This window comes from Sciurus vulgaris (genome assembly GCF_902686455.1).
Source record: "Sciurus vulgaris genome assembly, chromosome: 9".
NCBI lineage: Eukaryota > Metazoa > Chordata > Mammalia > Rodentia > Sciuridae > Sciurus > Sciurus vulgaris.
The window spans coordinates 112,089,228-112,115,771 of NC_136469.1; the positions used below are offsets into that span (position 1 = coordinate 112,089,228).

Genomic DNA, 26,544 nt, shown 5'->3' on the forward strand with positions numbered 1-26,544 from the left:
ACTCTGGAAAAGTTTTTAGTTCTTATAAGGAAAAACAAATACAAGGTACCAAATTAAAAATAGAATATAGATCTGGGGATAAAGCTCAGTTGGTAGAGTGCTTGCCTTGCATGCAGAAGGCTCTGGGTTCAATCCCCAGCACCATAAAAATAAATAAAATAAAATAAAATAAAATAGATACAGAGGGAAGTGTGACTGTACCTGGGAATTATACACCTGGTGTAGAACTACATGCCTGCTGAGATTCTGTACCTCTCAAAAGAAAAGAACATCAGTCCCCCTGTGGATGTTTTTAACTGAGATCTTGCTGAAGGTCTTATACTGTGCTAGATATTTTGACAAACGAGAATTATAAAGGATCTCGTCTTTGAGGCATCTTAAACTGTGAAATAACTAGAGGATTGACGTTGTAATGAAGGCACATGAACATAAAGAACAATAGGAATTCAGGAAGGTGACCAATTTGGATCACAGCAAGGGTCTGCCTGCCAAGAAGTGGTTGCAGATTCCCCTGCAATGGAGCTCTGCCCAGGTCCCCTGGCCGGAGGCAATCTTTTCTTTCTGTGATCCCTATGGCTCTGCGATCATGTCTTCTCTTCTGGCATATTATACTTTCTGCCTTGTATTTTGAAAACCAGAGTTATAGAGTGTACGTAGTTTTTGCCAAATTGCCTTTGTATATGGCGGGTACCCTCAGATTATCCGATGAATACGTGAACCGACTTGGCTTAAAGAGCACTTTAAACAATGCAAAGGAATTTGATGCTGCTGACATCAGACTTCTGTTGGGCAATGACCCCTATAAGACATCATAGTCTTGTTTCCTGAGTCTCATCTCATTAGATTTCTAAGACCTATTAGAATGAAGCTCTTAAGACAAATATTATCGGATAAGTGGCCACCATTTTAACACTAGTTGAAACAACTTATGAGAACTTTGCCAGGTCATCCAACTCTGATGATAATGAATAGAAATAAATCTATTGACATTCAAGGAAAAAGGCTTCAACTAAGAGCCAAGAGATGCAGAGGGAGTAGTGAACAGGGTTGGAAGACAGATCCACTTCACTTTGCACTCTGCTACTCATGGGTCTCATTACATATCAGGTTTTATACATATTACTCACCACTGTGTCAGTTTTTCAATCTGTAAAATGGGGATGATAATGTCACCTGCTTCATAGGACTGTTGCAAGGATGAGACCCATATAAAACTATAGGGGCAGTAGTTGGCACCAAGTGTTTAACAAATGCTGCCTACTCTAAATGTCATCATAGTTCTGTATCTGTCAGAAATGGGCTGAGTTTCGAGGCTCATCTCTAACACACTTCACTGTCCCCTTCTGTAAAACAGCAATGAAATTAATTGCCCTGGACATTAAATGATATAATGGCTTTTTAAAAAGACTGTTGAAGTTAAAAGTGTTGGCTAGAAATAAGTTGTTCATTGTCATACACAAAATATTCAGTTTATGAATTATTCATAAACAGATTTACTTTCAACCTCCCTTCTGAAATTTTGACCATTTCATGTCTTGTTACTATTTTCTTCATTACGTAGTTCCCTTCCCATCTCAAGTACATCTGTCTCAGTGTCACAATAAAATGCTCGGGGCCTTCTGTGAATTGCCTTATAAACAAACACTGACACCCCCTTGCGTTTTTCCAAGCTTACAGATGTTTCCACACTGGATATCATCCCCATTTAATTAATTAATCAATTTTTTTGCAGTACCAGGGCTGGAACCCGGGCACTCTACCACTGACCTAAATCCCCTGACCTAAATAAAAAATAATATATTTTTTATTTTGAGACAGGGTCTGGCTAAGTTACTCAGGTTGGCCTTGAACTTGAAATCCTTTTGCTCAGCTTCCGAAGTCACTGGAAGTATAGAATTATTCTCATTTTATAAAGGTGGACACAGGTTAGAGAAGCCAAAGGAGCCCACTCTCATAGCCAGCTAGTGACAGCTCTGAGAAACCAGTTTCTGTTCTCTGGACTCCCAGAGTTCTTCCCTCTGAGACACACTTGTCTTGGGAAGAGGTTATCTGCTTAAAGTGTCCTCAGTGAGTCCTGCCCTGCATTGAATAAATGAATGTAAGATTAATGACTCTTCAATCACCTATGTAAACTTAGAGATGGATCAGAGTGGTCTAGGGTCTCTCAGTTCTAAAATCCAATAATCTAAGAACCTTATTTATATACCATATCTGAAACATATTATCTATGATATACTCTGTGAAAGTTTCAAAATATGTTGTTCAACACGTAAGCACCTCACTTTCTCCCGGCACCGATTATTCTTCGTTGAATGTCTTAGATAGATATTTCAAGACCAGAGTGGCTGAGTTGAAGGTGTGTAGCTTTATGGCCCTGGAGGTGAAGCTCATTTTAGCTTCACACCTGCTAGCTGGGTGGCCCTGGGAAGGAAACCCTTCGTAACGGAGGTCTTCATGGCACACACAGAGATGATAATACAGCTCTCCTGAGGATGATATGTGATGACATAAAGCACCTAGGAGGAGGTTGGCAAATGTTGGAGCTCATCTAGGGCCAGGACTGGAAAAGATTTTGATTTTACTTTATCCTATGGGCATGGAATTTGACTAGGGTGGCTTCTCCATGTTTGTCCAAAGTTAGGAAACTGCAACAGAGCACATGACAATGATATTTTTATAAAAGGCTGACCCTTCCTTTTTATGAGGCTACTTTTCCTCTCTTCCAGCAACTAGGGGACTCACTTCTTTTCCTTCTTTTCTTCTTCTTACCTCCCCTCCTTCCTTCTTTTATCTTTGCCATATAATGCTTTGCTTTGAATCTTCCTCTAGCACTTGAATTTTTCTTATTCCTTACATCTCCCCTCTCATTTATCTCTCATGCAAAATATAAGAATGTATTTTTTAACATGATACATCTTATTTGTCATAAATGTTATCAGTTTAGAAGCTCATGAGTGGAAAGATTTATTTCCTCTTCATTGAAGTCCATTAAGTGACCTCAGAAGGTATGCTACTGAAGGAGAGAGAGAAATGGACACCCAACTGGTCACAGTACGGCTGAGTCAACCCTAGAGTCTGTCCTGTGTCTAACATACAGAACTACGACACCTCTCATGAATGTGGTGGTTTTTATTTGCTTGTTTGTTTGTTTGGTACTGGGGATTGAAGCCAGGGGCACTCTACCATTGAGCTATACTCCCAGTCCTTTTTATTTTTTATTTTGAGACAGGGTTTCCTTAAGTTGCTGAGGCTGGCCTCAAACTTGCAATTCTCTTGCCTCAGCCTCCCTAGCAGCTGGGATTACAGGTGTGTGCCAGTGTGGCTCTCAATTCTTTTTTGAATGGGTCAGTGAGTAACAATCATAATAAAGTGAAAGCTCTTCATATTGACCCAGTAAGACTTGAAGGCTTTCATGGTTAAAGCTTTCTCTGGTTGGTTGTTAAGTCCTAGGAAATAAATTTTCAAGACAAAAAAAAAAAAAAAGTTCTACCAAATTTGGAAGTGTTTATTAGAACTTGCAAAGTTCTTGATTGTCATCACTTAAAAAAACATACATAAACCCATGTGAAATTCAACATATATTTGGCTAAAACCATACTGCATTTTTAAAGGCAGATAAAATATATGTTGTTTTTCCTTATTAAACCTCATTAGGACTTAATTAGTTTACAGGAACATAGGCCTTAAGGTATCAGCCTGATTGGTGAAGTCTGTGTAGGATGCTATTTCATGAGAGTGTTTTTGTAATGCTCAATTCTATGTTATTCTTTAGAGAGGCAACATTTATAAATAGACTCTAGCTTATCAATCTTAATTGCTGCAAACTAAATTATGCCTCAGTACATATTAGTATAATATTAGCAATCACCATCTCAAATCCCTTCAAGATGTAGTTCATTATAATTCTGCACCCCTGGCAGTTGGTGACACAATAAACGGTCTATATTACCAGTTAGAACAAATCAGGGCAAAGAAGGCAATCATATTTAAAAAGCAATCAAAACAATCTGAATGAAATAGTTTGGCTAAAATAAGTTTTGTAAGAGTAAATTTACCTTTGGGTTATGTTAAAGCCTAATTAGACCATGGACTTGGTATTTCACTTCAAGTCCCGTGGGTGGTACTTAAGATGTCAAACAAAATCTTAGAAATGTTTTTCAAGCAGCCCACAATGCACCATAGAATTCTTTAGGAGCCACATACTATGTGGCCCTAAGTTAAACAAAAAGTATAAGTCCTAAAGAAAAGCATTAGATCAGTCATTGAGGATAAAACATCTATTAGGGAAACAGAAAAAAGTGTTGGTAAATTAAATTCTGGACTCCCACTTCCTGAGGCTAACATTGTTATGCTTTTTTACTGATAGTGATTTTTGTCACTTAAAAATATTGGAGCAATTACTTAGCCTCTTGAAGTCTCATCTGCAAAATAAAGATAAGAAGGAATGTCTCACAGCTAAAGAAAAGGAGTAAGTCAAATACTGTGAATCTCTAAGATCTGGGCTGAGTTTTAAATGAGATGCTGTGTGTAATTAATTCAGTAATTAACTCAGATTCTGGACACATTCCATAACAAGTCCTTTTAGTAACACAGTTTTATATGTTTTAGCTACAGAAGATAATTCTGATCACAGAGAGTAGGCGTAAGTCCAGAAATCTTATCACCAATCAAGCAATATATAAAAAATGGAAGCAAAAAAATTCCCCACCAGCTTCCGTGTCTTTCTGCAATTTTTAACATGCAGAGCCAAGCCCCCTTCCCTAAAACAACAAAGATGCAAGATAAGTAAGGCAAGCAGCTTCTTAAAAACAGGCACTAATTTATATCAGGTTACACAACCACAGATTTTTGTAAGGAAAAATGATCATTCCATACAGGTGATATAAAATCCATGGGGTTGAAATCAAATCCAGCCTCAGGGTGAACAGGCAGCCTGGGTTGTGCACTAAACATTAAGGGCCACCTGCATCGAGCTAGCCAACCGATCAGGTATCATAAGTACCAGATTGCCAAAAAATGTGCCAAGTAAAGTTGCACAATCCCAGGTTTCAGAAGTTTCAGAAGTGCATTTCCAGTTTGCTGGAAACTGATCCATTCTCGTTTATACAGTGTGGTACTCACTCAAACATTTTCCTTCCTCATACCCAGAGTATATAAACTTTAGCACACTTTATGAGCTAATGGTCTGCCAGCATCTTGACTCACTGAGGCCAAGGGAGGAATGATGTAACAGGTTTTCCAATAGAAGATATGCTCACTGAGGTGGTGTTCAAATAAACTGCTGGCAAAGCCAACCAAAGTTCTAAGCACCATGAAAACATTCAAAGACATTTCTTCTACCAGTTTCTAGAATTACCAGGTTCCAGCAAGGTGGCTATGGAATCATGCTTTCCCAGCACCCATCTCTGCCATGCAGACTCGGTTAATGATTAATTCCAGGGTGTGCGGTTTATGAAGAAAGCAACCTACCATCACTGCTTCCCCTGAGCACTACATCTGGTGAAGGTGTCTGCCTGGAGCGGGAGCCAAAGGAGTCCAGGCTGTCGAAGGAATCATCTCGGCCGTGGCGAGGAGGGGAGAGAGAGTCACTGCGCTCGGAATCCCAGCAGTCGATGTAGCCACTGTCTCGGATGCTGCGTTTAGGACTCTCAATGTCATCGGTTTCCTATACGAAAATAAAAGAATTACAGACATTAATAAACATAGAGCCCACGAGATCAGGAAAATCAGTCTCCAGTTCTTTCCAAAATATCCTGCATATTGAATCAGTATGGAAAGGTTGCGGCAACCAGTCACAGCAGATCTGATTCACATCTATGTCATGGTTCCATTCCTCAACCTTTCTCCATCAGAAAATCACACACGGCATCTCAGACAGACAAATAAAGCATCCCCAAGTAATGAATCCTCCATAATTTTGGGAAAAAATAAGACAAAGCAAAAGAACTAAGAACGAAGGATCACAGTTTGGATTCACAAGAATGCAATGATAGATGAAAACAAAAGTGAAAAACCAAAACCTTAATCTTGACCTGTCTTTCAGGATCCATAAGTGCATGCCTGGATGGGGACTGCCCCCCTAATTTAGCAACTGCTTCTGCCTATGCTATCTGGCAAATATAGACAGCATTTGTGTTAGCAGCAGAATCCGCTCTGTAGAATCCTGGAGCAGCATGCTTCCATTCCGTGCTACCTCGGAGGGAAATTCCTGCTCTGAAAGGGAGCTGTCTTTCTGAGGCAAAAAGTTAAAAAAAAAAAAAAAAGAGCAATGAAAAATATGCAAAATGCTTTTCCTGATGCTTCAGAAGAATCCAGGCATGCTCTTGCTCTCAGCCAGCTCTTGGCGCTGGGGGAGCTGAAAGCACTTGTAGCTGACCCACATGTTCAGAGCAGGGAGAACAATGGCTGTCTTTGACAGCCTGTGATTATAAATTCTTTCCAGCACAAGCGGCACATACTAAAACACTGAAACTCCAGCAGAAGAAAGGTCAGTCAAAGCCATCCTCACCCTCGGATTATAATAAAAGCCTTGTTCCCGCCAGTGTTTTAGCATTCATTACAATAGCCCAGGCTGACGAAAACAAAAATAACTCCAGTCACTCAAAGATAAACCTCAATTTAATATCCCCCAGACTGTCGCTTAAAATCAAGGCTGTGGATAACACTGGCAGAGGGATATGTTCTCATCTCCAAAGACCGGAACGTCACACTGTGGGTTTCCCAGGAGCTCATGAAGGTCCCCTCTGCATTCCCAATAAAAAGGCAAACTAAATAAATATTCTCCATGTTAGCAGTTTTGGAAACTGGTCTAGACTAAGATGCCCACAGGAGCTGATGCCTTTGCAGGAAGTGCTTTGCTGGCTGTTTCTATCAATTATATCTGGGTCCTTTGACACATTCCCCAGAGGGAGGCCTTAGGGGATGGAGTGGCTGTAATTCACAAGACACACACAGGCTTTGCATCAAGAGAAGGAAGTGGGTAAGAAGACAAGGGTAGGGCTGGGGAGAATCCTGCAGTCTCCACACCCAGGATCTGATGGCTGCCCCTGAAGAACAGGAGTCAGGGTGAGGATGGCCTCCATGGCCCTCCAGAGCAAGGCAGAAATTACAGTTTTGGAAATTAAGGTAATTTTATTTGCAGGTCAAAAATTAACCAGGACTTGGAATAAAAGTCAGACCCGAATAGCTGGAGAAGGAAGAACTCAGGACTCACTGACAAGCATTCACCTAAATTAGATATGGTTTTGAATTTGATTTCTTTGGAAACATGTCAATATTTTGAATTATTACCTACTGAGCAGAGGTCAAATGACTAAAAAGTAAAGCTCACTTCTGAATACCTGTCTGGGCCCATGCGTACCACTTTTTGAATGTCATAACTTACTCCTCACAACCACCCAGTGATATGCTTTGCATTATCACTCTTCGTAGAAAAAAAAAAAAAGAAAGAAAGAAAGAAAGAAACAGGGTTAAGTAACTTGACCAAGGTCACACAATAAGAGGCAAAACTTGATTCCAAAACAGGATTCTCTCCAAGTCCCAAATGGTGAAATCTAAAAATACTCAATCATCTGAGATGTAGCTGCTGCTGCACTATCAGGATTTTCTCCTCCACTGGACACTTCTGTCTCCTTGACCTGTGGATGATGCTAACGTGGACTAACTAAATGCTCAGAACTATAAATAGTGCAAAAGGGAAGCCCCTTTGAGTAAGGGGTAAGAGCACATCTCTGAAGTCAGACCAGATGGGTTTAAAAGCTGGCTCTATCCCTTGCTGGTTGTGTGACTGCAGGCAAGTTATTTAGTCTCACTGGACCTCATTGTAAAATGGGGCTGGTGATAACACTAGTCTCATAGGGTTGCTGGGAAGATTAAATGTTTAATACGTGGAAGGCATTCAGAAAAATGCACAATGCAGAAAAAGGACTCAGCTATGGTTATAATCACTACGATTACTCAGGTATGGAAATTTCAATATATAAATTGTACCACATTTGTAAATTGAGTTAGGACACAACTTTACACACACTGACACTCTTCTCTCCCTCTCCGTTTAGATCCCATGTCTAGATGCCTTGGGCCTAGTTCTCTATTAGGGAGGGAGGATGCTCAGGGAGCTGGGCCACTGGCCACATCTGGAAAGGACATGCCCGCAAGCTGCTTTGGTGCAACATTACGAAACTGAATTTTCAAGAAAGTAGTATCAGAAAGGTTTCCCCCAAGGCCCAATGCCTTCCCTGCATTTCCTCACAAATCATAGGAGAAGAGGCAGGAAGAAAGGGAAAGAGAACATGTTTCTTGAAGCTTCAGTTGCTTTCTCACAGCTAGTTATGGAAAAGAAAAGCAGAAAGGCCACCATGTCCATGACTGTGCAGAAATCCAAGAACAAACCCTCGGGTCACATGCAAGGGTGGGGAACTGAACAGCATGACCAGGTTGGAAAGGAAAACCAGGCCGCCATGGCCATCCTTGGCCAAGCTGGTCCCCTAAGAACCTTGGGGTGAAGCAAGAGGCAGGACCTTTGGCCAGAAATAAAGAGATGGACCTCTGGAAGACATAGTTTTATAGCCTTCCACTGAGTCACTAAACCTTTTTTGGTTTGGTCACTCAAAGCGAAGCTTTTTGAGGGTGATTAAGGGGGAGAAGATACAAACCAACAGAGAAGCTGGCACAGTCTAAATTCTCCTTTTCTGGTGTCTCGTTTCATTATCTGTCTTTAACAGGGAGCAGAGAGCACACTGGGTGAAGGGGGAGAAGACTAACATCAGCCCACTGTGCTAATTGCTAGTTGTTCTAGTAACAGTGTTGATGAACAGGGTGAGGATTTCTGGCTTTCACGAACTTTTTGGATTATTTCCCCCAGCTGTCCTCTTCTTACCCCTCTGTGAGAGATAATGAGAAGCAGCTAGGATTGGTGTATGACTTATGGTATCTGAGGAACTCCAGATGCCTCTGCTTCACCACTTGACATTTTCTGCTTCCTTTGTGATTTATCAGGTAGCTAAACCCTACTTGCAAGTGTCTGAGGGATCTCTCTTTCCAACACCATCACTCATTCTCCACCCACCACACTCTGGGGAAATGATTCGTTCCACAGACATCTGCTATATGCCAGGCACTCTTCTAGTCCTGGGAACACAGTCGTGTACAAAAATCGACGCCCTGTCCTCATGAACCTTATGTTCTAGTCCAGAAAAATAGAGTGATAAGAAGAGATGAGAGGAAGATAAGGAAAGAACCTCAACTGCTGACTTTCCAGTTCCACCCCTAGAGATCTCGACGGATTCCTTCAACCTCAGGGTTCTTGAAGCAAACCCCCTCTTTGGTCTATGTGCCCCTCCTTTGGGAGGCCTTCCCTTCTTCTCAGTGAAAGGCACTGACCATGCTGTCTAACAGCAGAAGCAACACTATATGAAGACCTACTGTGTGCAAGACTATGCTAAGGGCTGCATATGAGTTGGGTATATTACAGAACCTAACAACTTACCCCACAATTCATAATTATATGTACATTTCCCCTACTAGAAAAATGAAAGTGATTCTGGCTAATCTCCTTTGTGAAAGACAAAAATTTAATCTGAATTTATTTCAGCCTGTATCTGTACAGGACAAGTCCCATTTGTCCCTTAATGTGTTGTCCACTTCTCCTCCTGTAAAAATACCTACAATTTTTAGCTGAAATGAGGTCTTTTCCCAAGTCTTTCCTTGCAAGTAGGTAGGAATATGTGACTAATTTCAAGTCAACAGGATTTAAGCCAGGGGTTGTCTTAGTCTGTTTTCTGCTGCCATGAGAGAACCCCACAGAGCAGGTAATTTATAAAGAAGAGAAATGTATTCCTGGCAGTTCTGGAAGCTGAAAGTCCAATATCAAGGTGCAGCACCTGACAAGAGCCTTCATAACATGGCAGGGGCATCATATGGCAAGAGAGTGAACAGGTGAAAAAGAGCCCACTCCATAACAAAGCCACACCCAGGATGAGGAACCCCTCTGGCAATAAAAGCATTAATCCATTACCTATTTCCTCTTAAAGGTCCCACCTCTCGATACCATCACAGTGGCAATTAAACTTCAACATCAGTTTTGGAGGGGACATTTAAGTCATGGCAGGGGTGTCATGTGACTCTTTCTGGAAGTGTGATGAGGGGGAAGGCACAGCCCTTTCTTCATCCCATCCCTCCTTCCTGCTGACCTGAATGATAGCTATAGCTTGAGCAGCTCTCTTGGACTAGCAGGGGGGAAGCCTGGGATTGAGGATGATAAGCAGAAAGAAGAGCCATGGGGCAAAGGCAGAACCCCACACCAGCCCTGGACTGCTTACCTCAACCATGTTATCTTAAGTTGTGTGTGTGTGTGTGTGTGTGTGTGTGTGTGTGTGCATGCACTTCCCAGCTGAACCCAGTCCTGATAAAATTAGAGAGCTTTAAGGATGTTTTAAAAGGTGATCCATCTATTATTATTCAGGCTCAAATTTAATCTAAAAACAAACACTTGACTTCCCCAGTCCAGACTGGAACTTGGTAATTTTACTAAGAATATAGAGTCAGGCTCTCTCTTTCCTCCTCACTTTTCACACTCTTTCTTGCACTCTCTCTCTCTCTCTTTTCCTCTCATTTTCTCTCTTACCCTGCAGGGAGACACTCTGCCTGTTTGCTTAGTAAACTCTCTTATGTGAAAAAATATATAGAGAGAGTCAAATGAAAAATTAAAGGACAAACTAGAGTTAAGACTAAGAAACAATGTGTTGTGCTTAGTTGTGTGGGTGTGTTTATTTAATTTTTTACAAGAATTTAGCTTAAAGGACTTTGTTTATGTGTGTCATGACCAATATGAAAGCTTTGTCCATTGATAAATACACGAGCCACACGGCCCCTGGCCAAACGTGAAGACTGTTAGCTTGAACTGAAGGATGCGCATTATTAGAAAGCTGGAACAAATTCTTGCTTTCAAAAGTTGCAAAGCACTGAGTCTCTCAACGAGGTCTCATTTCCTATTTTTTGCAGGTTAGGGACCTGCAAAATGAGAAAGACCAAGGCTTCATCTCTTTGTGTTCTACTATGGCCTTTTCCAAAGTTCATGGCTGTGGATTACAAGTGAGTTTATCTGTTCACACTGAGGCTGGCTGGGAGGTTTCTCCTGGATTACATAACACTGTATACTAAACCTTAGGGTGAGTTGCATATATTGCTGAATTTCATAAAGGATCACTCAGGAACGATCATGAAGGATCATGAAGCATCATGAAGCATGACACTGTTTCTTTGACAATTTCCTACCTTAGGTCAGTCTTTTTCATAATCTAACAAACAAACCAAGCTTTAAATAACGTTCAGACAAAATGTTACATCAAATAAACAAATCAAGCTTTTAAAAATGTCTCCTGAATTTCCAGGTCATTCGAATGCAATGGCCATACAATGCACATATTAGATGAGAATGTTTCTAATTCTCACTGTTGGCCAGGGTGGGCGCCGAGGCAAGAACTTGGCTGACATGACTCACCCACACCAAGGCCCTGACGGGCAGGCAAAGTGACCTTTAGGATAAAAGTGCAGAGCAAGTGTTCATTTTTGTATAATACTGCATTGTTTAATTCAAGCTTATTCCCCCAAGAAAGCAAGCCCTGAGTTCCTTGGCATACAAAGCCAGATACTGACAGATTGCATTTGAATTAAAGTTGGACTGGGCTCAGATCTTCTGTTCTCCAAAGGGTAAAAAAGTTCAGGTAGGTTTCAGATGCATGAGGCAAAAACGTTATTGGTAAGATGGTCATTTCCCTGAGCATGATATCCTTGGCTGTAATTATCTTAAAAACAAGGACAAGTTTTTCCACCTTATTTAAACCTCATGGGATAAAGAAGGAAAGTCACTTTACCTTTCTCATCTGCGCCAACAGTCCTTCGAACTCCTTCAGGTTCAAGGTAGTTCCGCTATAGGACGTGCAGCTGTTGGCAGCTTTTCCCAGCCAGTAGATGGTAACTAATACCTGTGGAACAAATAATGCACAAGAGCAGGAGAATTTGCCCTCAAGAGTGACGTTTAGAACAAGGAATCAATAACGGGCCACTCACAGGAAGGCAGGAAGGAGCGTACGTGCAATATTGATTTACAAACCACACGCATGTGGTACTGTTAAATGGGAAATAATTTTAATAAGAACCCAGTGCTGTCTCAGTCAACACAAACAGGATTTGGTAGTTAAAGTAAGATTCCAGTGTTGGGAAAGGTAGGTCATGAGAAAGTGATCCATAAGACAGCCAGAAGAAAAAACTAAATCCTCCAAAATTATTTCCATGTAGTGAAGTTTTCAGCAACAAACCTTATTTTGCCTAACAAAATATGTTAGGCAGCAACATATTTCAGAAACTCTTTGGAGTCTTTACCCAGATAAGCAATGGAGGGGACTGTCAATTCCTTTTAAGAGAGGTGATTTTAGAGGCCCCTGGTCCCTACTTGGGGGCACAGAGGTTCTGCCAAGACCAATGGCAAAAATCTCAAAGGGCTGATGAAAATTAATTAGTGCTTCCCAGCATAAAATATTGAATTAAAGTCAGAAGAAAACGGTGCAATGAAGAATATGATCAAATAGCTCACTTAGGAGTATAGTTGAATTCCTATTAATCTAAGATGGGAAAGTTTTAGGACTTGACACGCTTGAAACCCGTTAAACTGCCTTGGATGTTTAAGAATGTCTGTGCATATTCAACGGTCTGAAGCTACCATCCAAAATTAATTTTGTTCTGTCTTTCCAAAGAATCTGTCCACAAAAGCAAACGCTCTTTCCATTGATTTTTCTCATAAAACTCCGCAGGAGTCAGCTCAAGATGAGCTCCTGGGAGCTGAATTATGGGGGGACCTGAAGGCCATGTAAAAGCTCAGACTATGATTTTATTTTCACATTCTGTCTTACTGCTTCTACCAGGCTGGGAAGTACTTACTGTACCTCATTCCACTTAGTAGGCCAGAAAATGCTTTGGACAATATGATATAGGTATATGGTTCCAGCTGGCCACAGGCCCAAAATATGGTTATGTGCATCAATACTAGGATGTGATTCAGTTTTCTATCTCTGTGGGAAAATTTTACATCATGAATCCTTCAAAACTTCCAGAAGATCTTTTATTAAATGGCTGCTTACAAATAAATTTCTAGAGAGCGGACAATTCCAAATGTCAGAACATTAACTAGGACCATAAAATAACTAATGTGTGCAGAATATGAAGCTGTCTTGAAAAGTATGATAAGATAGACTGTGTTGTGTTTTAGATTATGGGGTTTCTGATTTGTTTAAAATTGTGTGATGAAAAAATGGCACATGTCCCTAGTTGTATGGAGGAAGGAAAAGAATGAGAATGTCAATCAAATATAACAGTACCTGGAAAATTAAAAAAAAGAGGTCACGGCTTAAGTTTTCTTTTTCAGAGGCAGAAGGTAACATCTTACATTCTTCAATTTAAATTTAAAACAAAAAGTTTATACTTGCCTTTTGCAAATAAGATTTAACTACACAAAGTTGATTCGAGGACGTACTAATAATAACTCAAAAGATTAATTGGAAAACAAAAATATAAGCAGCACAGGGCCACGGTGGCAGCACTGTTCCTATTCTGTTAATCTTTTCCTAAAACAATTTGCCCAACAGCTTAATTTAATAAGCCCATCTGGGCCTTCAAATGGAAAGTGGCTAATGTTAGTGTTGGGTCTGATCACTGTGTGTTTTAAGAAACTGAATAACAAACAGAACACAAGCTTCCATTTGTTTATTTCTGGATGAAGCATTTAACTAATTAAAGAGAAACCTCCCAAATCTACTATTTTTAGCTTTATCACAGTCATTAATTATTCCATCAGAGACTCACATACGTTTTTCTAAGAAGGACTCTTTGCAGCAAGGCAAGTACGAGGCATTGAACTTAGCTAAAATTTGAACCATCAAAGTCGGAAGGATACAAGTTTGGCAATGGAAGTGAAAATACTTACATTTTTCAGTTTCCTAGTATAGTCAAGGCTCCTAGGTCAGGAAAAGAAAATATTATCAGAAAAGCAGTTTCTCCCTTCAACACCGCTAAGATGCACTTGCAGCTAACACATATAATTAGAGGAATACAGTGAGTGAGTTTTTTAAGGTCTAAGATTGGTGATTTCAGGCAGTGGATAAAATTGTTTAGCAAACAGAATGTAGGGCAAGGTGGGATTAACGTTCCACTGTGGAATGATGAATTCTTTGTAACATCTGGAAAATGAAGAATTCTGTTTAGAACTGGAACTATTGGTATTTGAATTCTCAAAGCTTAACTCTTGAAGATTCTGCATTGAATGAAATCTGATTGCACTTCCAAAATCTTCTACACGCAAGTACTTTTACCAAAGGTCTGAAATCTTACTTAATTAAATAGATCTGAAAACATGAATATAAGAAGCAATACTAGCCAAATATTTTTCCCCTGCTCTGGACATAAATTAGCATTGGGAATTAGCCATAGACAGGAAAATATGCATGCTATGTTCAAATATATGCACATGTGTTCTGAAAGAGACATGAATGTTTACTCTCAAACTATAAACAACAAAAGCTATTTGATGACTGTGAGCAATGGCGCATGCCTGTAATCCCAGAGACTCGGGAGGTTGAGGTAGAAGGATCATCAGTTTGAGGCCAGCCTGGGCAACTGAGCAAGACCCTATCTCAAAATAAAAAAATTTAAAAGGAGACAGGAAATGTAGTTCAGGGATGAAATGCTTCTGGGTTTAATCCCCAGTACCGCAGGGGGAGGGGTGTCCTACGTGACTGTATTTTCTAAATATTCATATAGTGAAATACAAAAAATTTCTTCCAAACTATTTCAGTTTCATTAACATGTCAACAAATGAATAATAGGGAAAAACAAATGTATTTCTTTTTCCCTCCATACTAAGTTCAGTGAGGGGGAAGAAACGTAGAAATTCTGTCATGTGAACAGTGAAGAATTCCTAAGAATATTTAGACCTTTAGACCCTGATTCATTGTAGTGTATTCTGACTTAAAGTACACATGAATGAGTAGGTGGCAATTTAAAATCAATTGAAACTGGAAGGACTAGAAAACTATGTGGAATACTACAGAGATAAACCCATTATCAGGGACTTAGGTGAAAAGAATTGATATAATTTGGATTTGATTAAGAAAATGTATTCATGTTTCCATCTTAACAGAAAAAGATGATATGTCACAATCTGCTTAGATATCCACCAAGGTATTAATTTGAAATATGTAACAGAAAAATGGATAAAAAATATAAAAAAGATTTAAAATTTTTATGAAAACAAAGTTAAGAACAGAGAACACTTGGAATGGGAAGGATGGTAGACTGAGATAGACATCGTCACCCTATACACATGCATGATTTCACCACTGGTGTGACTGTACCATGTATAGTCAGAGGAATGAGAAGTTGTGCTCCATTTGTGTGCAGTGTGTCAAAATGCATTCTACTGTCATGTATAACCAATTAGAATTTTTTTAAAAATTAAAGAAATAGATAACAAAATTATTTTGGCAAGGACAATAAAAGTTCATTGACGAAAAATCATGCATATCACCTAGTAGGAATTTGCAAAGTAACTATGGAGTGATTTCCATATAACAACCAGTTATGTGAAAAATCTTAGAGCTAGGCACATTGGTGCATGCCTGTAACCCCAGCACCTTGGGACGCTGAGGCAGGAGAATTGAAAGTTTGAGGCTGGCCTCAGCAATTGAGAGAGGCCCTGAGCAACTTAGCAAGATACTCTCTCAAAATAAAAGTGTAAACTAAAAAGGGCTAGGGATGTAGCTCAGTGGCAAAATGCTCTGGAGTTCAATTCCCAATATCTATATTACAAAAATCAGTGCGAGGGATTTATCTCAGTGGCAGAATGCTTGCCTGCATATGTGAGACCCTAAATTTAATCCACAGCATCACAAAAACAAAAAACAAAAAACAAACAAACAAAAACCACTTAGATCCTCAGGAGCAATCTACAGTCTTTTTGTATTTTCATCCAAGTTGTTTCAATTCCTTGAAATGGTCTATGCTGTGGGCACTTCTGGATCATGTGTTCATGTCCCATCGAAGTTAGCTGGCATCCATTACAGGTAGAGTTCACTAAATTACGCGTGCAGTAATCATTTACAGGTCTTCCCTCCTTTTCTTTTTCTTTTTCTTTTTTTTTGGGGGGGGGCTACTTAAGTTACTACTCAAAAAAGGTAAGGAAAATTACCTATAATAAAAGTTAAACGAAGGAGTTTTTTAAAAAGACAATTTTCAGGAAAGCATCCCAATTTCCTCAGTGGAATCCATCCCTATGCCTGATTGCTTACACTATCAACTGATGTCACCAGGATGCTCTGCATCTCTGTTATTGTCCTGCTTAACTCTCAGAGGGGAAAAGAGAGAACTGCAGAAGTTTTACATTGATCCTCCCTAGCTATAAAGTCCACATGTGTTAAAAATTGGCCCCAATTAAACCAGCATCACTTCTAAAAAGTTGGGAAGCAGATAGCATCTGGCTGGCTCTGCTCCTTACTACAACTAGAAGCAACAACTTGCTGAGGGCTGCAAACCAACTCATGGGATACTTTTAAGATAAAATTAGTTATGATTTTATAAATATCAGTACAATGAAATATTTTTTGCAAAATGCTTCCAAATTCCACATCCTCACTGCCTGTGGACAATGCCTTCCACCACACTCACTCTTCAGCAGGATCCTTCAACCACTCTGGTTTCTTCCTTTTACTTTAAACATCAAGCCCTTCCTCTGCCATGAGCTGCCTACAGACCTTCCCATGACTGGCTCTTGCTTCCTATTCATGTCTTAGCAGCCAACCTTAGCTGAAACACTACCACTTCTGAGAGGCCACCCTTGGCCACTTTGGGATGGATCATTGTCTTTTGCATCTATTTTCTATTCTTTTTAGTACATTTGCTCCCTGTGATTATTTTATTTGTTTATTTAATTTGCTTCTCACTTCTTGACACTGGGGTGTAAATTCCATATGAGCCAAGGCCCTTGGTTATCTTGTTCATTCCATTTCTCTAGCTCAGGAAAGTATCTGACACATAGCAGCAACCCAGCAAATAGGTGCCAAATGAATTATTGCAAAGTGCCAGAGTTAGAGAGGAAGGTGATGCAAATGAATTACATAAAGAAAACAAAGTGACAGAAAAATTAAACAGGAAAGAAGATGAGGAAAAGAAATGCATAAAGGGAAATAGATGGGAACACAGCATAAAGAAGGGAAGGGAGGTAGAGGACAGAGGAGATAGAGCAAAGGAGAAGGAAAGGTTGAAAGAACAAGAAAAGAGGAACATGGTACCATAATTAAGAAGTGACTGTGTCCATGTGTCATTGGCCTAAGTGATGTTTTCCCCTTTTGACTGCTTTCTGTGCCTTTGAAGTAATACCTCTTTTTAAGAGTATGGTTGTTCAAACAACCAGGTCTGCACTAAGCAAACTCTACTTAGGATCATACCTGAGAATATTCTGTTCAATTTCCCTTTATAGATGAGGACACAGGGCTTCTGTAACAAGGGAGCTTAACTGGGACCACCCATCCAGGAAGATGCAGGCCTAGGGCTAGACCCTGATTTCCTGATACCTTGTTTTTTATAGATAAGCAATAAAGGTGATACGGGCTATAAATTTCTAAAGCAAATTATTGTTTAAAGTGGCTCTAAAAAAAAGTATGTGGTTGCCAACACTCAGAGTGAACTTTCCTTCAACCTCTAAGCAGCATGCGTGTGACTAATTATTACCTATGAGGTTGCACAGTTATGATTGTTTCTGGTCTCTTGCCATTCAGGTGAAAGTACAAATGTGAGATGAGGCAGAACCTAATATCATTTTCTAAAGCTAACAATGATTTATAGAGGCCGGATTTAGGTCCTGTAATAAATGGAGCATGTGATAGCTAGGATGAGGGTTATGGTGGTTTCAGTATTCAAATGTCCTAATTTTTATTCCATTATTATTATTATTATTATTTTACTTAACTAAAGTTTTCCCATGAAAAATATTAAAGAATTGCACATTGGCAGCAGACAAGTAATTATGGACAATCAATTATGGCAGACTCTCTCTTATTCCTAGTCATGAATCATGAAGTCCAATATAAACCCCCAAACTTCATTTCATTCAGTAGTTTCCATTTCACTCATAGTTTCTCCATTATTATTATTGTGGTTGATGTTATTTTAATCAAGACTAGCAAATAGAACAAAACTAGTAGCTCTAAGTTTTGACTTCTCTCCCTTTGTTTTTCCATGATAAAACAACTCCAAAAATTGCCAACTTGCAGATCCTGTCTAAGCAATCCAGCTTATTACTAAAACATATTCATGTCAAATGTCATTTGACTAAAGTGGAAAATGTTCTACATAAAATCAGTAGGGGCTGAAGAACTTGTAAACTTCAGAAAAGTTCTCTCTGCCATCTCACAAGGCATTTCTTCTCCTTACCCTGGCTTTGAGCTATTTCCTTACACAGAAGTACCCTGCTTCTTTTTTGACTCTGGCATTCGGCTCCAAAGAATTCTCTGGCCCCAAACATGATTCACTGAGGAGATACAGTCAATAGCAGCCAAAGGGCTAATGATCCATCTCCAAAGAGCTTGATCACTGACATACATGGAAAAACAGTTACAAGTGTAAATGAAGGAGCAATTTCTTCACAATCGAATGCCTTCTCTGCGTAATAAACAGTTCAGGTCTGTTTACCTAGTTTGTGATCTTCCAAGAGCCTATTCAAATGCCCAACGGGAACCAATAAAAGTTTTTTTTTTTTTTTTGTCCAAGATACACAGACTCAGTGCCTATTTGTCTCTTGTCTCTCTGTTGAGCTTTATTTTTCTTTTCTTCAAAATTCAAACTCTCTGTGCATGACGATTGCAATTTGAAAAAAAATAAGTTTGATCAGAATGAAAGCTACAAACAGAAGGTAGGCAGGAAGTCCAACATGTTTGGAAAGCTGGATTCTTAACCTCTGCATTTTAATTTTATTAGGCATACCCAATTCTCCACCTCTTAGAACTTACAACATTATTACTAAACTGCAAATCAAACCATAAATGGGTTTCCCTTAAACGTAAATCATGCGTTACTTACTTGACCGTTGCTCTGTTGGATGTATCTTGGAGGTCACTCGGGTCAAAGAGTTGAGATTCTTTAAGACCGAGCTCTTTACAACCTCTCAAGAATAAGATGATATTGTCCTAGAAGGAAGAAGAGAAATCTAAGTCTATATTATTTTAGATTATGCTTATGAACCAGTCCCTCCTTCTTAACAGTCCAAATTGCTATAGGAGGTCAGCCATTAAGACAGTTTGAAACCCTGAACTGTTGCATAGCAAAATGATACTTTGTTAGGAAATGCCAGAGTAAGCGGATCCTATAAACTTCCAAACCCACTGCCATGCTTGGTTCATTTGCCCCCTTTATCTTGACACATTTATATAAAGTTGTAGGCAAAATATCATTCTAAAGGAGAACATAGCATCTTTTTAGGAAATAGTATTGAATAATCAGATAGTCTCCATTGCTTTAAAATTCTTTGTCCATGTCTTATTGCCTAAAACCTGGTTCAAACTGATTTTTTTAAAAAAGATAATAATAACAACAGGTTTTGGTACCTAAGAGGTTTTCTCATCTTCAGGAAGTTTTTCTTATTAATGAATCTAAGATACATCCTTCACATATTATATATTCTTCACACATTCTCTATGGGTTTGATTGATAATACCTTTTTGTGAACTACAATTGAATTAAAAGCAAATGTATATGCTTAATTAGAAGATATATATATATAAACATATATATGTACATGGATGTATATACACACATACACACATGTATACATACACAAAACTGGGAAGGAAAAGGGATGGACAACGATAACTTTTGAAAATGCAAAAACTCTCCTCAAAGTGAAAATTTATGTAGCAGGTACAAATTTACTTTGAATTGGCAGAGTGGCAGGCAGGATGGACAGTTAAAGAGAGGTCTGGTCTTGGTCTATTGTAGTCACTAGGAAGAAGTGAGCTGTTCTGAATGGGTCATCCTTTTGGAGTTCTAGATATGTGTCAGCAGGTTTATCAGTTACAAGTCTGTAGCTGTCCTCTTCCTAAAAGACTTCTGAAGTTGCTAACTGACCCCACCAGTTAGTGAAAACTACAGGACAGGAAATGTCAGCTCCAAGAGCTACATAGATGAGAATCCACCTGAGTGCTGTGAGATGCTACAAGCACCTGAAGTGACGGTGGTGATTACTGAATCATATATTCACCAGCACCATCCAACAAAAGGAGCAGAAAAGATAGCACTTCCAGTCATCCAGTGTGCAAGCAGGATTCCAAGACCCCCAAGAACCCTACCCCCAATGCACAAGCCCTATGTCGTCTCCCCTTGATTACGAATGAAACCTAGGAATATGATGGGATGTCAGTCTGTGGTTATGTCACTAACCAGTTGGCTCTGCGCTAATCTAAAGAAAGATGGTCCGGACTTGACCTAATCAGAGGCACTTTCAAAAAGGAGGTGAAGTCAGATTTTCTGGCGGCCACAAATTCTACAGCTGCAAAGAGAGAAAATCTGTTAACTACCACAAGAACTTGGAGAAGGCTTGGAAGATGCTCAGACAGGATCCTAGAATCCACCAGCTCCTGGGAGAGACTGAGCAAAGAGCCCTGTTATGTCATGTCTAGGCTTAATAGCAATTTTTTTTAAAAAATATTTTTTTAGTTGTTGCTGGGCCTTTAATTAATTAATTTATTTATATATGGTGCTAAGAATTGAACCCAGTGCCTCACACATACTAGGCAAGTGCTCTACCACTGAGCTACATCCCCTGCCCTTAATGGCAATTTTTAATGCAGTAGTAGAAAGGATTAATATACCCAGGTTCAAAACAATAGCAACAGCAATAAGTTGTAACCTTTCTCTACCACACATCACATGCATTCTTCCAACAGCTGTATGTATGTGTGTGTGTGCATGTGTGCGTATGTGTGTGTGTTTGTATGTGTGTGCATACACATTATATATCTATTACATAATATGTATTAACTAATTTAATCCCTGCACAACTTTATGAAGGAGGTTCTATTTTCCTCATCCTCATTTTGTAGATGAGCAATCTAAAGCCCAGAACAGTTAAGCCAATTGTCCAAGGTCACAGTCAGCAAAGGATGGAGGCTGCAAAGCAACAGGACATACGTGAGGAACTCAAGCCTGAAATCTGAGGCCAGCACCAAAGGAAGGTGAAGCTATGGGGCAGGGTGACACAGAGGACCCTGAAGATGCAAAGGCAGGTCATTGGAAGTCATGGGGGGCTGTGTCTGAGGTGAATGCCCAGATCTGTGACGGAAGGGGATTTTTGGGAGTGAGGCTGGCGTGGGGAGACAGAAAGAGGAGAGAGTTAAGAGGAGTGGGACAGGGGACCGGGAGACCAGTGAGGAGACGCTATACTCACTTTCCCAACCGAGGGGCCTGCAACGCAGCAGGCCTGCTTTCTTGTATAAGGCCCTGGGCCTTTGCAACAGGCAAGATGTGCCATCACTCACAAACCGTGCACCACCAACCACAGGACCTCGAGAGGGTGACTGAGCTGGTCACACACATCTGAAGTTGTTCTTCTCCTTGCTACTCTCTCCTTTCGTTACTTTCCATGTTTTAGTGATCAAATTTAGTTGTTCCCACCCACCCCCTGAGCTTTACAGTTTTCCACATTCTTGGTGTTAAATTTTTCATAGATTAACTTGGGTAGGTCACATGCCATCCTGCTTGTTTCTGGATCTACCCACATTATCAAAAAACATGGGTTTGCCCAAACCCAGCCCCAAAATGGGTCACACTGCTTTACAGAAACAGTAAAACCAAGACTCCCTCTTCCTGGCACTTGCTCTCGATTCTGCAGTGGAGAAGCAGTGTGAAGACCAGGGGCACGTGCAGATGATTATTTGGTACATTTACATGTGAATGGTTGGTTAGAAAAAAAGAAGAAAAAATAAAAGTCAGTACCCCACATTATTATTAGCATATTTATGAGCATATATTGATATAAAATTGCTATAATAAAGTATTGTTGAAAATGGGGAAATATTTTGTCAACATGAGAACTAGTTCACTAGCTCACTAGTGAATGCTTTTTATAACAGCTTTGTTTTTTACATTTTATTTATGGTTCTTAAGAAAGTGGGTTCAAAATCAGTGAAGTCTTTTAGATGTCAAAATACCATGTTGGTGAATTTTGTGAGGCATTTTATAATGCAGACTAAACACTGGTAGCTTACATTCATTGGGCATTTGCCATGTATCTGGTCTGTTCTAAGCATGCATGTGGATTCTCCCTTTTATTCTCAACTCTGCCATAGGCAGCAGGCATTATTATCATCTCCATTTTATAGATGAGGAGTTAAGGCATAGAGAAGTCACATACCATATGCAGTCACCCAACTGAAGACAGCCTCATAATTAACCAACCTGACAGGTGGAAATGAGGTTTCTCCAGATGTGAAAACTCTTAAGTCCAAAAAGTGGCAATTCCTTTTCCCACCTCTCTAACTTTCCAGGTGCCTTATTTTTATTCATCCTTCTTGAAGTCTGAATTTTACTTATTTTTCTTGCCTTTTCTCATTCTCCCTGATTTTCTGCTTCCTGTCTGCCTCCCATCAGCATACAACCCCCCCACCCCACCCCCTCTTTGATTATCTGGCTCTGAAACTCTCAAAAGCACCACTAGCTCCAACCCTTGAACAATCTGGAGGACACCATATTGGAAAAAAGGGGCATCCCTCACTTGCAGTTCCACATTTCAGGAATAGTAAGCAAACCCTTTAACTATTGAATAAGGCAACTCCAAACTAAGACAGTGACTAGTACAGACACTCAGGCGAGTATTTCCCAGGACATTTGAGTGTCTTTGTGATTGGCCTACAAGCTCTGAGTGCCTCTTGCACAGGGAAAAGCAATGGATGGGTGTTGGTGCTCTCTAGGAATCATCTGAAACCAAAATAAAGAACAAGGACGTGATTCCCAGGAGGCGCAGGACTGTGGCACCCCAGACTCTCAGGAAAACAAGGAAGTGCTCTTCCTTTGTGCATCCCCAGATGCTTGCATGCAACCCCGAACACCATGGGCTCTTCAGCACACAGCCTGCATACACGAAGGTCTGAGCTGCAGCCAGCCTGAACAATTTGGGCTGGAGGATTTAAATAACTGCAGGTCTGTTTCCAGCTCCTTGCTGCATCCTAATGATGCTGGAGGGAAGCCAGGCCCCAGTCAGGAGAAAAGCCAGAAGGAAGAGCTACTAGGCCAAGAGCTAACAAGGGCAGCCACTGGAACAGGCAAGAAGCACTGTGCCTTTAATTGCACAAAATGCACACTGTAAATTCTCATCTGCCTTTCTTTCTTTCACACAGAGACTTTCCCACATTTACAATTTCAAGCAAAATCACATCTTAGTGTTGTAAGTGCACAGTCTAACAGTGTCTCATTCCCAAAGAAGTGAGACACTGATTTACTATGATGTCTAATTTAGCTCTTACTAATGCATAGCAACAAACCCATTATGACAGTTTTTACAAGAACTTTTGAAAGTACTCTTCGAAAAAAGTCAATATCACGAAAACAACACAAAATGATTAAAGAGACATGTTGACCAAATGTACTGTATGACCCTTAATTTGGACCCTAGATCCAAAAAGACAAAATAAATAAGGCTGTAAAATAATTTTTCAATATAGACTGTCTATTGATGATACTGCAGAATGAATGCTAATTTTCTTGTGATGATAATGAGGCTACATGAGAGAATGCCTTTATTGTAAATCATGCTTATGAATTATGTAGGGTTGAGTTATCATAATGTCTATAACATAACTTTCTAATGACTTAGGTAAAAATTGTGTGTGTGTGTGTGTGTGTGTGTGTGTGTGTGTGTGTGTGTGTGTGATGTATGTTTGTGTCTATTTTCACATATTGGGGAAAGAGAGGAAAGAAGGACAGAAAGTAGAAAGGGAGGGAAAGAGAAAGGCAGGGAAGGAGAAAGAGACATTGTGTTTGTGTCTTTCTGTCTGTAGAGAGATAAAGCAAATATGGCAAAATATTAACAGTTGGTGAATCTAGGTCAGGGGTCCATAAACATTTTTGGTGCAGGGTCCGACAGTAAACATTTTAGGCCTTGTGGGCCATGTGGTGGTCTCTGCTAAAAGAATTCAACACAGTTGTAACCAGGCCACGTGTAAATGAATGTGTGTGTCTGTCTTCCAAGACATGTCATTTATGAAAGCAGACATTGGGCTGGATTTGGCTCACCCTGTGTGGGTGGAGCATAGGCAGTTATTTGCTATACCATTCTTACAACTTTTCTGTACATCTGAAAATTTTCCAAAAAATGTGGGAGAACGTTCTTAAATTTATAAAAATAGATTTGATGAGGTAGGGTTGAGTTTACTGAAAAAATCAATTCTACAAAATTCAAAGAAAAATGGCTGTCGCCTCTGAGATAAAAGTCGCTGAGGTCAGTGCTCAGGTGTGACTGATGGAAAGTTACCATTTCTGGCTAACTGGAAAATTCTGTAATATGAGTCTCAATTCAACACAGAGGCATAACATAAAGTTCCTGAAAGAGTCCATTTTGTACCGGGCTAATATTAACATATGGATTTAAACCACTGTTTGTGTAACTACCATGCATTAAATCCTCCTTGTTTAGGGCCCAGTGGTTTCCCATTTCATTAATTGGTGGGACTGCCCTGTCCATGGAAACGTTCCCCAGGAACCCTGATTGAGACTCGATTACTGCCCTCCCAGGGCCTCTTCCTCTGAAGAAATCCTAGTACCTGGCTCCCTTCCCTTTTTGCTCCAAAGGCAAGATGAGGGAATGACTCAGGACAGTTTCTAATCCAAGTACAGCCAAGTCCCCAACATGTAGTAGGTACTTACTAAGTATTTAAATAAATTAAATATAGTGTGCTAGGTACTCTTGTAGGCATGTATAACAATGAATAAAACAACAAAATTCTGTAGCCTTTGCAATCTATCATACCTGGATTTGTTCAAGATACACATAAACAGAGGTCTGACATCAGGCAATGGAAATGAGAGAATAAATATATCAAAGAACACAGCCCAATAGCTTTGAAGTCAGAAGTTCTTCTGCTAGCCTCTCAGCCTCATCACTATGTATCATTGGGCATACTTCCTAGCCTTTCTGATCTTTATATTCCTAGTCTGTAAGGTGGGGGATGCTATCAACCTTGTACAGATATCAAAATCACAGCAAATATATAATAAGAACTTGGCCCAGACTCCGGTACCCTTTAGGTACTCATTATAGTAGTCCCCTCTCCACTTAGCTTCAGGTTTCCCCTCCCCCACCCCACCCTCCAAGGTTTCAGTGATCCATGGTCAATCAGGTATAAAAATATTAAATGGAGTCAGGTTCAGTGGTGCATACCTGTAATCCTAGCAGCTCAGGAGGCTGAGGCAGGAGGATTGGGAGCTCAAAGCCAGCCTCAGCAAAAGTGAGGTGCTAAGTAACTCAGTGAGACTCTGTCTCTAAATAAAATACAAAATAGGGCTGGGCACAAGGTTCAGTGGTCTAGTGCCCCTGAGTTCAATCCCTGGTACAGAAAAGATTAATTGGGAAATTGTAGAAATAAACAATTCATAAGTTGTAATTATGTGCTATGATGGAGGAGTGTGATGAAGTCTTGTGCAGTGGATCCATACTATGTACACTACCTACCTGTTAGTCACTTTGTAGTGATCTCAGTTATGATACCAACAATAGGAGTATCACAGTGCTGTGTTCAAATGACCCTTATTTTACTTAATAATGAACCCAAAACACAAGAATAGCGAAGCTGGCAATTTTATTGCAGTTTATTTTTATAATTTTTCAATTTTATTATTGTTATTGTTTAGCCCTTACTAAACCTAATTGCTAATGGGCCTAATTTATAAATTAAACTTTATCAGATGTGTATACATAAGAAAAAAACTATATATCCAGGGTCCGGTACTATCTGAGGTTTTAGACATCTACAAGTGTCTCAAACCGTATTTCCTACTGTATACAGAAGGTATTATTGTGACATTCTTGTCTATTCCAGTTGGGAAAGAACTCTGGAAGATGAGTTGAAAGAACAGCTTAACCATTTATGTAAAACAGACATACTATTGATATAGCCTTGCCAGTTACATAGGAGATGATTAAGAAAAAGTAGTTGCTGCAATTGTTCTTAGGTTGTTATTTACCACTAATTTGGCAGTCTGACACACAGGCAGACTCAAACTTAGAGTCATGCTATATACCAACAGTTCATGCACCAGGTAGCTGCTGCTGAGCCCTCATTTGTAATGATTACACAGAAATAAATCCTTGAATGGTGGTTCCCAGTTCAGTCCAGAAACGCCTGCTTAATCCCAAGTGTCCATGAAGGCGAGTAGAAACGACACAATGGAGCAGAACAATCCAGTGGGAAGACGCCTTCGGAACCACCCAGCAATGCAACTCTGGCCACAGTA

General features: G+C 39.9%; 1 protein-coding gene across 1 annotated transcript in view; it reads right to left on the reverse strand.

Moving 5' to 3' along the window:
* LIMCH1 (LIM and calponin homology domains 1) overlaps positions 1–14,009 on the reverse strand; it is an 83,422-nt gene extending 69,413 nt beyond the window's left edge. Inside the window, 3 exon segments of the mRNA XM_079152889.1 lie at positions 5,470–5,665; positions 11,874–11,984; positions 13,979–14,009. Of these exon segments, the coding sequence (XP_079009015.1) occupies positions 5,470–5,665; positions 11,874–11,882 (205 nt within the window). The 5' untranslated portion in view covers positions 11,883–11,984; positions 13,979–14,009.
* Between the last annotated feature and the right edge of the window lie 12,535 nt (positions 14,010–26,544).